This window comes from Bufo bufo, chromosome 10 (assembly GCF_905171765.1).
Source record: "Bufo bufo chromosome 10, aBufBuf1.1, whole genome shotgun sequence".
NCBI classification, from domain to species: Eukaryota; Metazoa; Chordata; class Amphibia; order Anura; family Bufonidae; genus Bufo; species Bufo bufo.
In genome coordinates this window covers 60,903,860-60,917,914 of record NC_053398.1, presented here as the reverse complement: position 1 = coordinate 60,917,914, position 14,055 = coordinate 60,903,860, and the positions used below count along the sequence as shown (strand labels likewise).

Here is a 14,055-nt window from a genome sequence, read left to right as displayed (position 1 = left end):
TTCGTGACGAAGTAATTCATCACAAAGCAAAATTTTTTTAATAATAAAGGAAAAATAACACAGCCAAACAACATTACAGTTGTGGGAAAAACAAAGCACACCCTATTTCATTTATATGGTTTTACATACCAAGACTTAATCTTAAAAATCTGTTTTTTAAAAGATGTTAAAATTAGGTAAATGAACAACACAAAACAAATTTCACAATTTCATTATTTACTAGCAGAAGAACTCTGCTTCGCACAGGTATATTTCATCTATTTAATTTAATGTTTGTGTGTGTCGTTAAAAGATATCGACAGTATCCACAATAACAGTGACATCTACAGTACCCCGCACCTTTAACAGTGACCTCCACAGTACCCCATGTCGATAACAGTGATTTCTACAATAACCCGCCTCCTTAACAGTGATCTCTACAGAGCTCTGTTCCCTTAAAATGTGACCTCCACAACGACCCCGCCCCATCCCAGTGACCTCAACAGCACCCCGCCCCTTAACACTGACCTCTATAGCGGACCGCCCCCTTAACTGTGGCATCCACAATTCGCTTTCCCCTTAACAGACACCTCCACCGCGCCCGCCCCTTTAACAGTGACCTTCACAGCATCCTGCCCCCTTTAACAGTGACCTGCACAGCAGCCCGCCCCCTTAACAGTGACCTCCACAGCAGCCCGCCACTTTAACAGTGACCTCCACTGCGGCCGCCCCTTTATTAGTGACCTACACAGTACCCCATTTCCTTAAAAGTGATTTCCACAACACCCCGTCCCCTTAACAGTGGCCTCTACAGCAATCTGCCACTTAACACTGACCTCCATAGCAGATCGTCTCCTTAACTGTGACCTCCACAGCAGCCTGCCCCTAGGGTGGCCAGAAGTCCGGTTTTAGGCAAGACAGTCCAGCTTTCAGACTCCCTGTCCTCCATCTGGCGCAGGACCTGGACAGACACAGGGATGTCCTTTTGAATAGCTCACTCTCAGACAGCAGCACTGTTCTGTATGAGTGTGAGCTGCAGAGAGAAAGTCACCCTCCCTCCCACCCCTGCAGTTGACAGAAGTTGATTTATATCTTAATTTATGTTAATCCCTTTTGGCTGCGGAGTGGGAGGGGGCATGGCTTAGCGGGACCTGGGGGCAGCGTTTTTAAGTCTGTCTTTTGAGGGTGGCCTAAATGGCCACCCTACCTGCTTTTGAACTGAGACTTCCACAGCACTCCGCTCCCTTAACAGTGTCATCCACAGCTCCCTGCCCCTTTAAAGCTGACCTGCAGCAGTGAAGAAAAATGGCTGTGTTGTTATGGAAACCTGGTGTAAAACTGTGTGTATGTGGAGACTAATAGCCTGCAAGCTTCTATTGGCTGATAAGGGACATGTGACCAGGCTTCTATTGGCTAATGCATTTTTTGGGAATATCTCACATAGGGATCTCCTTTTGAACAGCTCACTCTGACAGCAGCACTGTGCTGTCTGAACGTGAGCTGCAGTGAGAAAGTCGCCCTCCCTCCCACCCCTGCAGCTGACAGAAGTTGATTTTTACCTTCATTTCTTCAATCCCTGCCGACTGCGGAGTGGGAGGGGGCGTGATCTACCGTATCTGGGCGTGGCTTAGCTGGACCTTGGGGCAGAGTTTTAAGTCCATCTTTTGAGGATGGCCTGAATAGCCACCCTACCTGCCCCCTGAACTGTGACCTCCACAGCATTTCACTCCCTTAACAGTGTCATCCATAACGCCCTGCCCCTTTAAAGCTGACCTGCTGCAGTGAAGAAAAATGGCTGGGTTGTTATGGAAACCTGGAGTAAAACTGTGTATGTGGAGACTAAGGTCCTGAGAGCTTCTATTGGCTTATAAGGTACATGTGACCGTGTGTATGGCAGTTGGGATATGAAGAGAAAGACTTGCAGGCTTGTATTGGCTAATGCAGGTCATTTTTGGGGAATATCTCAGGAACGGTATGTCCTAGAGAGCTGTTACCCCCACAAGATTTCTTTCCAGGTAGCAAGGGATGTGTATACAAGTTTCGTTGAAATCGATGCTTGCGTTTTTGAGTGATCGCGGAACATACATACACACATACATACATATATACATCCTTCTTTATATATATATATATATATATATATATATATATACAGTCAGGTCCATAAATATTGGGACATCGACCCAATTCTAACATTTTTGGCTCTATACACCACCACAATGGATTTAAAATGAAACTAACAAGATGTGCTTTAACTGCAGACTGTCCGCTTTAATTTGAGGGTATTTACATCCAAATCAGGTGAACGATGTAGGAATTACAACAGTTTCCATATGTGCCTCCCACTTGTTAAGGGACCAAAAGTAATGGGACAGTTGACTTCTCGGCTGTTCCATGGCCAGGTGTGTGTTATTCCCTCATTATCCCAATTACAATGAGCAGATAAAAAGTCCAGAGTTAATTTCCAGTGTGCTATTTGCATTTGGAATCTGTTGCTGTCAATTCTCAAGATGAGATCCAAAGAGCTGTCGCTATCAGTGAAGCAAGCCATCATTAGGCTGAAAAAACTAAACAAACCCATCAGAGAGATAGCAAAAACATTAGGCATGACCAAAACAACTGTTTGGAACATTCTTAAAAAGAAGGAACGCACCAGTGAGCTCAGCAACACCAAAAGACCTGGAAGACCATGGAAAACAACTGTGGTGGATGAACGAAGAATTCTTTCACTGGTGAAGAAAACACCCTTCACAACAGTTGGCCAGATCAAGAACACTCTCCAGGAGGTAGGTGTATGTGTGTCAAAGTCAACAATCAAGAGAAGACTTCACCAGAGTGAATACAGAGGGTTCACCACAAGATGTAAACCATTGGTGAGCCTCCAAAACAGGAAGGCCAGATTAGAGTTTGCCAAACAACATCTAAAAAAGCCTTCACAGTTCTGGAACAACATCCTATGGACAGATGAGACCAATATCAACTTGTACCAGAGTGATGGGAAGAGAAGAGTATGGAGAAGGAAAGGAACTGCTCATGATCCTAAGCATACCACCTCATCAGTGAAGCATGGTGGTGATAGTGTCATGGCATGGGCATGTATGGCTGCCAATGGAACTGGTTCTCTTGTATTTATTGATGATGTGACTGCTAACAAAAGCAGCAGGATGAATTCTGAAGTGTTTCGTGCAATATTATCTGCTCATATTCAGCCAAATGCTTCAGAACTCATTGGACGGCACTTCACAGTGCAGATGGACAATGACCCAAAGCATTCTGCAAAAGCAACCAAAGAGTTTTTTAAGGGAAAGAAGTGGGATGTTATGCAATGGCCAAGTCAATCACCTGACCTGAATCCGATTGAGCATGCATTTCAAAACTGAAGGGAAAATGCCCCAAGAACAAGCAGGAACTGAAGACAGTGGCAGTAGAGGCCTGGCAGAGCATCACCAGGGATGAAACCCAGCGTCTGGTGATGTCTATGCGTTCCAGACTTCAGGCTGTAATTGATTGCAAAGGATTTGCAACCAAGTATTAAAAAGTGAAAGTTTGATTTATGATTATTATTGTGTCCTATTACTTTTGGTCCCTCAACAAGTGGGAGGCACATATGCAAACTGTTGTAATTCCTACATCGTTCACCTGATTTGGATGTAAATACCCTCGAATTAAAGCTGACAGTCTGCAGTTAAAGCACATCTTGTTTGTTTCATTTCAAATCCATTGTGGTGGTGTATAGAGCCAAAAATGTTAGAATTGTGTTGATGTCCCAATATTTATGGACCTGACTGTATATATATATATATATAGAGAGAGAGAGAGAGAGAGAGAGAGATTCAACAAAAATGAAGCCAAAATAGAAAAGCTGTTTGTGAAAAACTAAGTACACCCCATGAATCAGGAGCTTATAGAACCACCTGTAGCAGCAATAACTTGAAGTAATCATGTTCTGTATGTATCAGTCTTTCACATCATTATGAGGGAATTGTGCCCCACTTTTCTGTACAATGTTGCTTAGTTCATTAATGTTTGTGAGCTTTCTTTTATGCACAGCTCTCTTAAGGTCCTGCCACAGCATTTCAGTTGGGTTGAGGGTTCTTTTCTTTTTCAGTCATTCTTTCCTAGATTTGCTGCTATTATTGGGATGATTGTCCTTGTGCATGACCCAGTTTCGGACAGGGTTTAGCTGTTAGATAGATGGCCTCACATTTAACTCTAGAATACTTTGGTATGCAGAGGATTTCATGGTCAACTCAATGGATGCAATCTTCCCAGGTCCTGTGGCTGCAAAACAAGCACAAATCAGCACCCTTCCACTGCCGTGTGTCAGGAGTTTACCTAGCTAACATACTGTTTATGGCTGTGCTGGGATTGTTAACATGACCAGTCAAGCCCAGGCAGTCTATATATCCGTGAAAATCAGGTTCCTGGCACAATTTCAAATACCAGAGCGTAGGTGGGGGATTTAAGACTGCTACTTAGTGATTGAGATTGCGTGTAATTTTGCTCCCTGGTTCCTTTGTTTTTTGTCACTACTACTGCATCTGAATTCCTGGTATTTGACTGTGGTTGTTTTCTGGATTAGCCTCTTGTCTGCTGATTTGGCTTCTTCTGATTCTCCAGGTTTTCTGACTACAGCTTGTTTTGGATTAACCCCTTGTTCACTGTTTTGGTATTATCCTGCTTGTCTATTATTCTTTGCACCCCTGGTAATTCTGATATGTCTGCTTCTAGCTAACTCACTTCAGTTTACAGCTACCTTACTCTGCAGATATAACCTGGGTCCCTAACAGCCAAGTCCATCCAGCCTCACAGAGGGCTCTGATGAAGGACCTAGAGGTAGTCTTAGCTTCCTATCAGCTAGAATAGTTAAAGGAATTGTCTCATTTCAGCAAATGGCATTTATCATGTAGAGAAGATTAATACAAGGCACTTATTAATATATTGATTGTCTATATTGCCCCCTTGCTGGCTTGATTCACTTTTCAATCTCATTATAAACTAAAAGTTTCCAGTGTAATGTTTAGTCTTGTCAGGCAGCCCCATGACAGACAGTCCCACCTGGTCCGGGCCTAAACACAGTGAATGGCATTGTATGTGTTTATATGGCTGGGCATCCTCTTGCAGTTTGGCGCCCTTCCCAACTGCCCCTACATCCTACACCCACACTCTACACCATTCTTTGGTCAATCTTTTATAATTGTACTGTTATGAACTTAAACATGTAACATGCTAACTGAGGCCTGCAGGCCCTTCCTTATAAGGCCTTACTGGAAAAAAATAAGGGTATACGTAATTTTTCACGCACAGCTTCTGCACTTTGGCCTACTTTTGTTGTTCATCTGAGGTTGTAGTTACCAAATTTTAAGACCTTCTAAGGATCAGATGTTTTTTATTATGTCCTGATACAAAACCATACAGTTCAGGTGTATTTTGTTTTTCTCATGACTGTAGCTCATCCCTATTCATTTCAATGTAATGAAGTTTGGTGCTGTTCCTGGAATAATACAATCATGCTTTTGTAATTCTGAACAACCTTTTTAAGCTCATACCATCAGTGGTAGTATCATTCTTCCTTCTATCATATACCCCAGATCTCTAGTGCTATTAACCCCTTAGTAAGCACTCATAGAACTTTTAACTTTTTCCAGCAGTCACTAAAGGGACTTAAGCTAGGCCACTGCCTTTCTATGGCAGCCCAGTCAAAAGGTCCTTTTAAATGGGCTGCTGTGTCAGGCAATTATTGACAACAAACCAGACATTCACGATAATTGTCAGCTCATTGGCGGAGATAAGGGTTGCATTTACATGTAGCAATCATCTCCGCTGTATGGAGACAAGCTGTCGATACAGCAATTGCTTGTCCCCATAGAAAATCATTGTTCCTTGTCAGCAGATTGCTGTTTAGACAACATGATCTGCTGCATAGGAACAATGATTTTTGATGCCGGCAGAACAACGCGATCACCAGATGAATAAACGTTTGCTCGCTCTTCAGGTGATCACCAGAACTTTTTAGACAGGTCAATTATCAGGTGCAAGGAATTCTACAAATGCTCATCCCTGATAATTGGTCTGATTATCCATGTAAAAGGACCTTAAATGCTGCATAAGCATCCTGTGTAATGACACATGGACTACCACTTTTATGACCAGGATCAACGGAATCTCTGATCCTGTCCAATTATTTATTTATTTTACTTACTTCAACATATATTATCATCACTTGCTGTCTCCAGTGGAGCTCACAATCTAAATTCCCTATCAGTATGCCTAAGATGCAGCTATTAATAGTGATTGTGGCAACTAAGTGGTTTCAGTAGGTGGGGTCACCCCATCAGCCACCCCATGACACGATCACAGGGTGTCGATTGTTGCTATGGCGGCCTGAGACCTAACAATGACCTCCAGGTCTGCTATTTAGAGAAGCCTATTAGGCCCTAGAGGCAGGGCCTTATAGTCTGTCAGTGTAAAGTGACAAAAAAAACAACTAAAAAATGATTGTCTTTTTATTCCTAAACCTAAAAATCTGAATGAAAAGCAACCAGAAAGTCATAATCTACTCCAAAATGGTACCAATGAAAACTAAAACTAGACCTGCAAAACACAAGCCCTTGCACAGCTCTGTTAATAGAAAAATAAAAAAAGCAATAGGTTGGTTGTAAGAGGTTAATAAAGCATAGTTTCACTAAAAACCCGAAATTTCACGTTTACTGCAGTTAATCCTAATATTGCGCTTCCCCATGTCACATTCCTAGGTGTTCAAGAAGCTGAGGCCTAATAAGATGTTTGAAGTACCCTTACACTGTAGAGTTATTATAGCTGCCATCATACCTGCTGAGATATTGAAGGAGAAAACATTGACAACAGTCGATTTCTTTCCTTGACACGGTAGTGACTTTGCAGGGGGTAATGAGTCAAAAGTCGTTCTGTTTTCCCTCACTTTTTTGTTGGTTAGGGAAAGAGATTCACTGGTTTCTTCCATGTTCCTGTCAGACACAGGGTAAGTTGAAACAGTCCTTATTGGACAGTCCCTGCAAACAGCAGCACAGATCTAAGGTTCCAAGACTCTGATGGGCATTATATCGGGCAAGTAGGAAAGGGAATCTGTCACCACCCTAGACCATTTCTAACTGTTTTTCAAATATACCTTTATGTCGAGAACAATGTTCACTATCCCCCCAAATATGCTAATTAGGTTGAAAAGAGCCCAAGGGGCTGTATTTAAAGGGCTTCTGTGTTGGTCCCATGTCCATATGTGCCTGTATTCCTGAGAAAAATTATGTTTTAATATATGCAAATGAGTCTCTAGGTGCAATGGGCTCAGCTCTCTCTGCAATGGCAATGTCCTTGTTGCTCCTAGAGGCTCATTTGCATATATTAAAACATCATTTTTATCAGCAATGTGGGCACATATGAACATGGGACTAACACAGATGCTGTGCTGGAGCCCAGCAGCACCCATCAGCACCCATCAGCAGTAAGCCTCCCTCCTCTCCTCTTCTCTTAGCTGGGCAGTTATCATGCTGCCGCTCCAAATCTCATGCAGGCTGATGGTGCATGCGCTTTTCACTTAATGAAGCTGCTGCCAGCAGAAGATAACAGACCACACAGGCACAAGTGTTTTTTTTGGAGCTGCTGCATGATGACATCACTGCAGCAACTCACCACTAGTATTCTAGCAGTGTGGTTTGTTACACCCTAACTCAGTTGCATGCACACATTGTGAACATGTTCATTATGGGAACTTGGTTATGTGATCTCAAGTCTGATTGAAGGATATTGGGATCTGCACACCTTAAATGGGGTGAGTGCTCATAGAGGATCAAGATAATTATATGTAGTTATCTATGGCACACCACACGTTGTGATATTTGAAGATAGTAATTTTAATTCATTAATTTATGTGCTTTTTCTTTACAACACTTTGTGTCATTCCACATCCAGTATTACATATTGGGCATAACATAGGGTCATATACAGAAGTCCCGACGTTTCGGTCAGTTGTGACCTTTATCAAGGGATCTGCGGCCCATGCACCTGTAGGAGGAGCTGGATGTGACCCTATGTTATGCCTAATATGTAATACTGGATGTGGAACGCTTGCCGCGTTTTGGTGTCCGTCTGACGAAACTGAGCCAAACGGATCCGTCCTCCATTGACTTTCAATTGTGTTCAAGACGGATCCGTCTTGGCTATGTTAAAGATAATACAAACGGATCCGTTCTGAACGGATGCAGACGGTTGTATTATCTGAATGGATCCGTCTGTGCAGATCCATGACGGATCCGCACCAAACGCGAGTGTGAAAGTAGCCTTAAACTACCTGTCTGTACTATCTGTGTGTGTTGACTCTGCAGTGTAATTCTGTGGAATGTAGCTTCACAATGGTCTTCTGGCTCCTGTGTGTAAGAGCTAACAGCGGAGAGAGAGATGACAGGGCAGAGAGGGGAGACAGGCTTAAGTTTCATCACATAGGAGAACATGGAGAGCCTGCAGTGTGATGAGATAGCAGCTGTGTCACTATTCTATCATGGCTGCCTTCAGAAGACACAGACCAGTGCAGTGTGGTGAGACTTCGCACATGCTGTCTCTGCAAAGCAAGGCATGATGGGAAATGTAGGATTCATTAGGAAAACCATATCTAACAGGGAAGGTATGAAATTGGCTGACAACCCACACATTACAAATCAAATGAAACAAGTATACTCAAGAGTCTCTATCTTATGTTTTAATAATGGCCTATCTTGCACTATATAGGCAAAGAAAAAAAAAAACAGCCTCACAAGTGTTTCCATTTTGTATGGTTAGCTTTATTTTGAGAGGTATACACTGTGCAACTACATTCTTTGCCTCAGAGGTTATTCTCAAAAAATATGAGCAGTAGAGATGCTGTTTGGTGCCAGTCTATTGTGTGAACCGGATTTTCTATAATCTCTCAAAGTCCTTGTTGCCAATATTTCAGAAGAACCTGTGGAAAGAGGACAGTAGAAGACTCTGGAAGAGCTTGGTGCCTTTACTAATTCAATAATTCCTAAATTGTATTATATTTTAAATGAGAGATCCTCAGCTTGCAGTAATCCCTGTCACTTTTTATTGTGCCTTTTGTTATAGTCTCGGGTGTTTTTTGCATTCTAAAACCTAAGTTGGACATAAATATATGATCCAAAGAGTCTGGAGGACATTAATAACATTAGAAAATGGCAAGGGTTAATCTTCCTCCATAACCCACTTGCACAATATCCTCAGCCTTGTTTGGCACATCAAGCAAAGTTAGAAAGTGTTATGTCCCCTGGACACTCTGTGTCTCTCAGGTGCCGCTGGCAATGCTGCCAGTATCTGCTCAGCAAGTTACACACACAGGCCGATGTACTACTTAACCAGAGCAAGGTTTATTACTCAGAACATTATGGCATTCTTACATGGAGGAGTCTTATTCCAAACAGCTTCTGTCCTTATCAGATGCAATCCCTTCTCAGCCTCATGTGTCTGCTTCCGGTTCCCCTCACACACTGTCTGACTTCCTGGTACAGCTCCTCCTCCCCCATCATGCATCAGGAGAAAGAGGGTAAAGGTCACAGTGATCTATCACAAACATCACACCTCCTTTCCTTCCCAAAAAAAAAACAAAAACATAACAAGAGAACAAATGTTGAACACATAACATAACAAGGCAAGCGAGATCAGTTCAGCAAGTAGTATCTCCAACTCAGTTCTGTGATTTCCGCAGCACTTCATGAGCCCTTTGTCTCTGTTCCCTGACCTCCAATGTGTCCCGTAAGATTTCAGCACTTTGCCAGCGCGGCGTTTGACGTCTTTGACGGGTAGACTTACGCAGAGGCACAGCACTGGGAGGGATAGAGTCAGTCAAAGGTTCTGGAGATGTCAGTGGGCGTCCCACAGACAAATCAGTCTCTGTAACTCCAGGCACATGTCCGGGCTCCTCAGGAATATGGCCACCAACCGGTTCAGGGTTTGGTTGTAAACTTGTGGGATCATGCCAGACACCATGCCATATGTCACCAGCAGAGTTCAGAGTAGACTCTGGTGGGTGGTTAGAAAGAGGGGTCGGTTTTGTCACTAGTGGCCGGCAAATGCGTTTCCTCAATTGTGAAAGGTGTCACCGAACACAAATGCCTTCCTCCAGGCGGACAAGGTACATTCTTCTGCCAAGAGTTCCATCAATAACGCCAGGAAGCCAAGGAGGCAAAGCTCTGTAATTCCGAGACCATACAAGATCACCGGCACGGAATCCCAGACGGCCCGGCGGAGGAGGCGTTGGTGACTGTTCCTGCAGACGAACTAAATCAAGTTTGGTGCGGAGATGCCTGCCAAACATAAGAAAAGCCGGTGACAGCCCAGTAGTAGCGTGTTTCGTGTTACGGTACATGATCAAGAATTCCAGCAGCTTCTCTTCTGACAGTCCAACCTGGTCCAGAGTGGACAGTAAGTGCTTCTTAAATGTCTGCACAAATCGTTCTGCCAGCCCATTTGAAGCTGGATGATAAGGAGCTGTTTTGTAGTGTTGGACGCCCAAGCCACTAAGGAAGGATTGAAACTCATGCGATGTAAATTGAGTTCCATTGTCGGAGACTATGGCTGTTGGCAAGCCATATTGAGCAAAGAGCTTCCTTAAGACTAGAATGGTAGCAGCTGAGGTAATAGAAGGCATTTGAAAAACCTCCGGCCATTTTGAATGCGCATCTACCACGATCAAATACATTTTACCCTGGATGGGGCCAGCAAAATCAAGATGGAGTCTGGACCACGGTTCTGTTGGCCATGGCCAAGGTTGCAGGGTTCCTCTCTTTTGGGGTCGCTGGGCTTGACAGCACCCAGGACATTGAGCAACATAATCTTCAATTGCTGTATCCATTTGTGGCCACCAAACATAGCTCCAGGCTCGCTGCTTCATGCGCACCACACCAGGATGGCCTTCATGCAGTATCCTTAGCATGGTTGATTGCAAGTACTGGGGTACAATCACTCTATTGCCCCATTGTAGGCAACCAGCATTAGTCACAAGCTCACATTTTCTGGCAAAGTACGGACGAAATTCACCTGAAACTCTCTCTGGCCATCCAGTCTGAACATAAGAGAATATCTGAGACAGGAAAGGATCTGTGGCTGTATGTCTGGCAATCAGGGAGGTGGACATGCAAGATTGTGGCCTGTGTACTTCCACTACACGTACCTCTCTTAGTGGGTGGTCATCTCTTAGTGGCAATCTGGAAAATGCATCTGCATTTCCATGGGTATCATGGGAGCGGTATCTGATAGAATAAGCATAAGCTCCTAAGAATAAAGCGTACCTTTGTAAGCGAGATGCGGTTGTTGTAGAAATTCCTTTCTGAGGGTTCAGTATTGACAACAGAGGTTTGTGGTCAGTGATAAGTGTGAACTCCCGACCATAGATGTACGCGTGAAATTTTTTTGTGGCCCATACAATGGCCAAAGCTTCCTTGTCAATCTGGGAGTAGTTTTGTTCTGCTGAGGTTAAAGACCTGGAGGCAAAAGAAATGGGGCGCTCCGTGCCATCCGGCATGACATGGGAAAGCACGGCACCCAGTCCATAAGGCGAGGCATCACAAGCCAGGATGACGGGTTTCTTTAAATCATAGTGGACCAGAACTCGAGAAGACAGAATGAGTTCTTTAGAAAGCCGAAAAGCTTCTTCACATTTGTCTGTCCATATCCATTTAGCTCTTGCATCCAGTAAGCGATGTAATGGGTAGAGCTGGTGTGCTAGGTTCGGCAAGAAACGGTGGTAGTAATTTAGGAGGCCAAGGTAGGACCTGAGCTGGGTGACATTCCGGGGGGTAGGGGCATGGGTAAGGGCTTTAACCTTTTCTTCAGTAGTGTGTAACCCATGTCGGTCCACCGTGTGGGCACAAAACTCCAGTTGAGACTTGAGAAATTCGCATTTTGAAAGATTGACACGCAAACCATACTTTTGGAGTCTCTCTAGCACAGCTTCAACATTCTTTCTGTGTTCTTCATCAGTGGGACCAGTGATGAGCATGTCATCCAGTAGACATTGGGTGAAAGGTATTCCTGCCAGTACCTCATCCATGATCTGCTGCCAGATGGCTGGAGCTGGGGCTATGCCAAAAACCATGCGGTTATACTGGAATAATCCTTTATGAGTGTTAATGGTCAACAGATGGCGTGAATCTGGGTGTACTTGCAGTTGCAGGTAAGCTTGCTTTAAGTCTATTTTTGTAAACTTTTGCCCCCCAGCCAGTGAGCCAAATAAATCTTCAAGTCGAGGCAATGGGTATTGAGCCACAAGAAGTTGGTTGTTCAGAGCTACCCTGAAATCACCACAAATCCTAATGTCTCCATTCTTTTTCTTGACAGGCACAATTGGTGATGCCCATTCACTTCTATCCACTTTCGTTATGATCTTTTCAGCCAATAGGTGGTCCAGCTCTGCTTCCACTTTTTTTCGCAAGGCAAAAGGTACTGATCTTGCCTTACAAAAACGAGGTGTAGCACCAGGCTTCAAGAGGAGGTGGGCCATCTTTCCTTTTACGGTGCCCAAAGAGTCCTCAAAAACCTCTTTAAAACGTGACTTCAGGGATTCCACCCAATGGTCTACTTTAGAAAGCAATGTACATTGGGCAATGGTAAAAGGAGGCATGCCCAGGGCTTTGATCCAGTCCCTTCCATACAGCGGAGGACCTCCATTCCTTACAACATAAAGGCGTAGACTTTGACTGCGGTTGCCTAATGTAACAAGGGGTTTTACATAACCCAAGGGCTGTAGTAGTTCCTTGCTGTAGGTTTGTAGTGTGAGCTTTGTAGGTTTTAGCGGCAGGGACAGACCCGATGCCTTTAAATCAGTCCATGAAATGACAGACACAGCTGCCCCTGTATCAACATCCATGGAGACAGGACAGCCATTGAGTGTGACATCCACTTTAATCGCAGGAGTACTCCCAGCTACTTGAAACAGTCCAACATGCTGGACACATGTCTCCTCATCAGAGCTAAAACCGTTATTGTCCATATCCACACGGAATGTCTGTTTACGTCTATCTTTTGTGGTAGTGTTCGGGGAGCGAGAGCTGCGGCAAACGCGCCCAATATGACCAGTCTTTCCACAGCGAAAACAAACGACATCCTTGAACTTGCAAGCAGGCGCACTGTGAGTAGTGTTACCACAACGGTAGCAAGTCGGGGTCCCAGAGACAGAAGAATTAGGGTGGCGAGGTTTAAGCTGAGTGGCAGGGGACGGCCGTCTCGAGCGTTGAGTGATAGCGGTGTGGAATATTTCCTCACACTGGCTTGCAGGAGTTGTAGGTGGTGCCTTCAGTAGGGTGGCGTCCCGTGTTGCCAACTCCATGACCGTAGCAAGGTCAGTGGCTTTCGTCAGAGTCAAGTCGGGTTCTGTGAGTAAACGTTTCTGTATGGCTGGGTCGCAGAGTCCCATGACGAACATGTCACGGAGAGCCGTCTGTAGGTAGTCTCCAAACTGACAAGTGGCAGCTAGTTTACGTAAAGCAATGATATATGTCTTTATATCCTCCCCGGCCTGCTGCCTTCTACTGTAGAATTTAAACCGCTCTGCGATTTCTAACGGCTTCGGGTTGTAGTGTGTATGTAGCGTCTGAATTAACTCAGGCAGGGACTTAGAGGCTGGCTTGTCTGGAGAAACAAGGTCTCTGAGGGTTCCATATGCAGCTTTACCCAATGCAGTGAGAAAAACTGCAACTTTCTTTTCAACAGTCACATTATTTGCTTCCATATACTGTTCCAGCCTCTCCACCCAGGAGATCCATGACTCAGCTGCAGGATCAAATGGTTGCATAAACCCTATGAAGGCCATGTGTGCTAAAATCCACAATCCTCGTCGCCACTGTTATGTCCCCTGGACACTCTGTGTAGGGTGTACGGTAATATTAAAAGTGGGGGGGCATGTTTAATCACTTTTAATTGAATGAGACATTTTATATTTGTATAGTGCAGCACTGGAGTGGCGAGGCCGGAGTACAGTGACTGCACCGGCCCCGCCGCAATTGCCGGCCTCCAGCTCCTTCTCCCAGTCCCTCCCCGCTCGCTCGTACATCGCAGCCT

The 14,055-nt window shown here is 44.4% G+C and overlaps 1 protein-coding gene across 1 annotated transcript; it reads right to left on the bottom strand.

Annotated features, from left to right (window-relative positions):
* Positions 1-10,096: 10,096 nt before the first annotated feature.
* Positions 10,097-13,208, bottom strand: LOC120980045 (uncharacterized protein K02A2.6-like). The gene has a single exon (XM_040408914.1). It carries the CDS (start codon positions 12,986-12,988, stop codon positions 10,097-10,099), a length of 2,892 nt encoding a protein of 963 aa, XP_040264848.1. The 5' UTR covers positions 12,989-13,208.
* Positions 13,209-14,055: the final 847 nt, after the last annotated feature.

Coding starts and splice junctions, on each gene's coding strand:
- LOC120980045 (XM_040408914.1), bottom strand. CDS start 12,988: ATGGACAATAACGGTTTTAGCTCTGATGAGGAGACATGTGTCCAGCAT.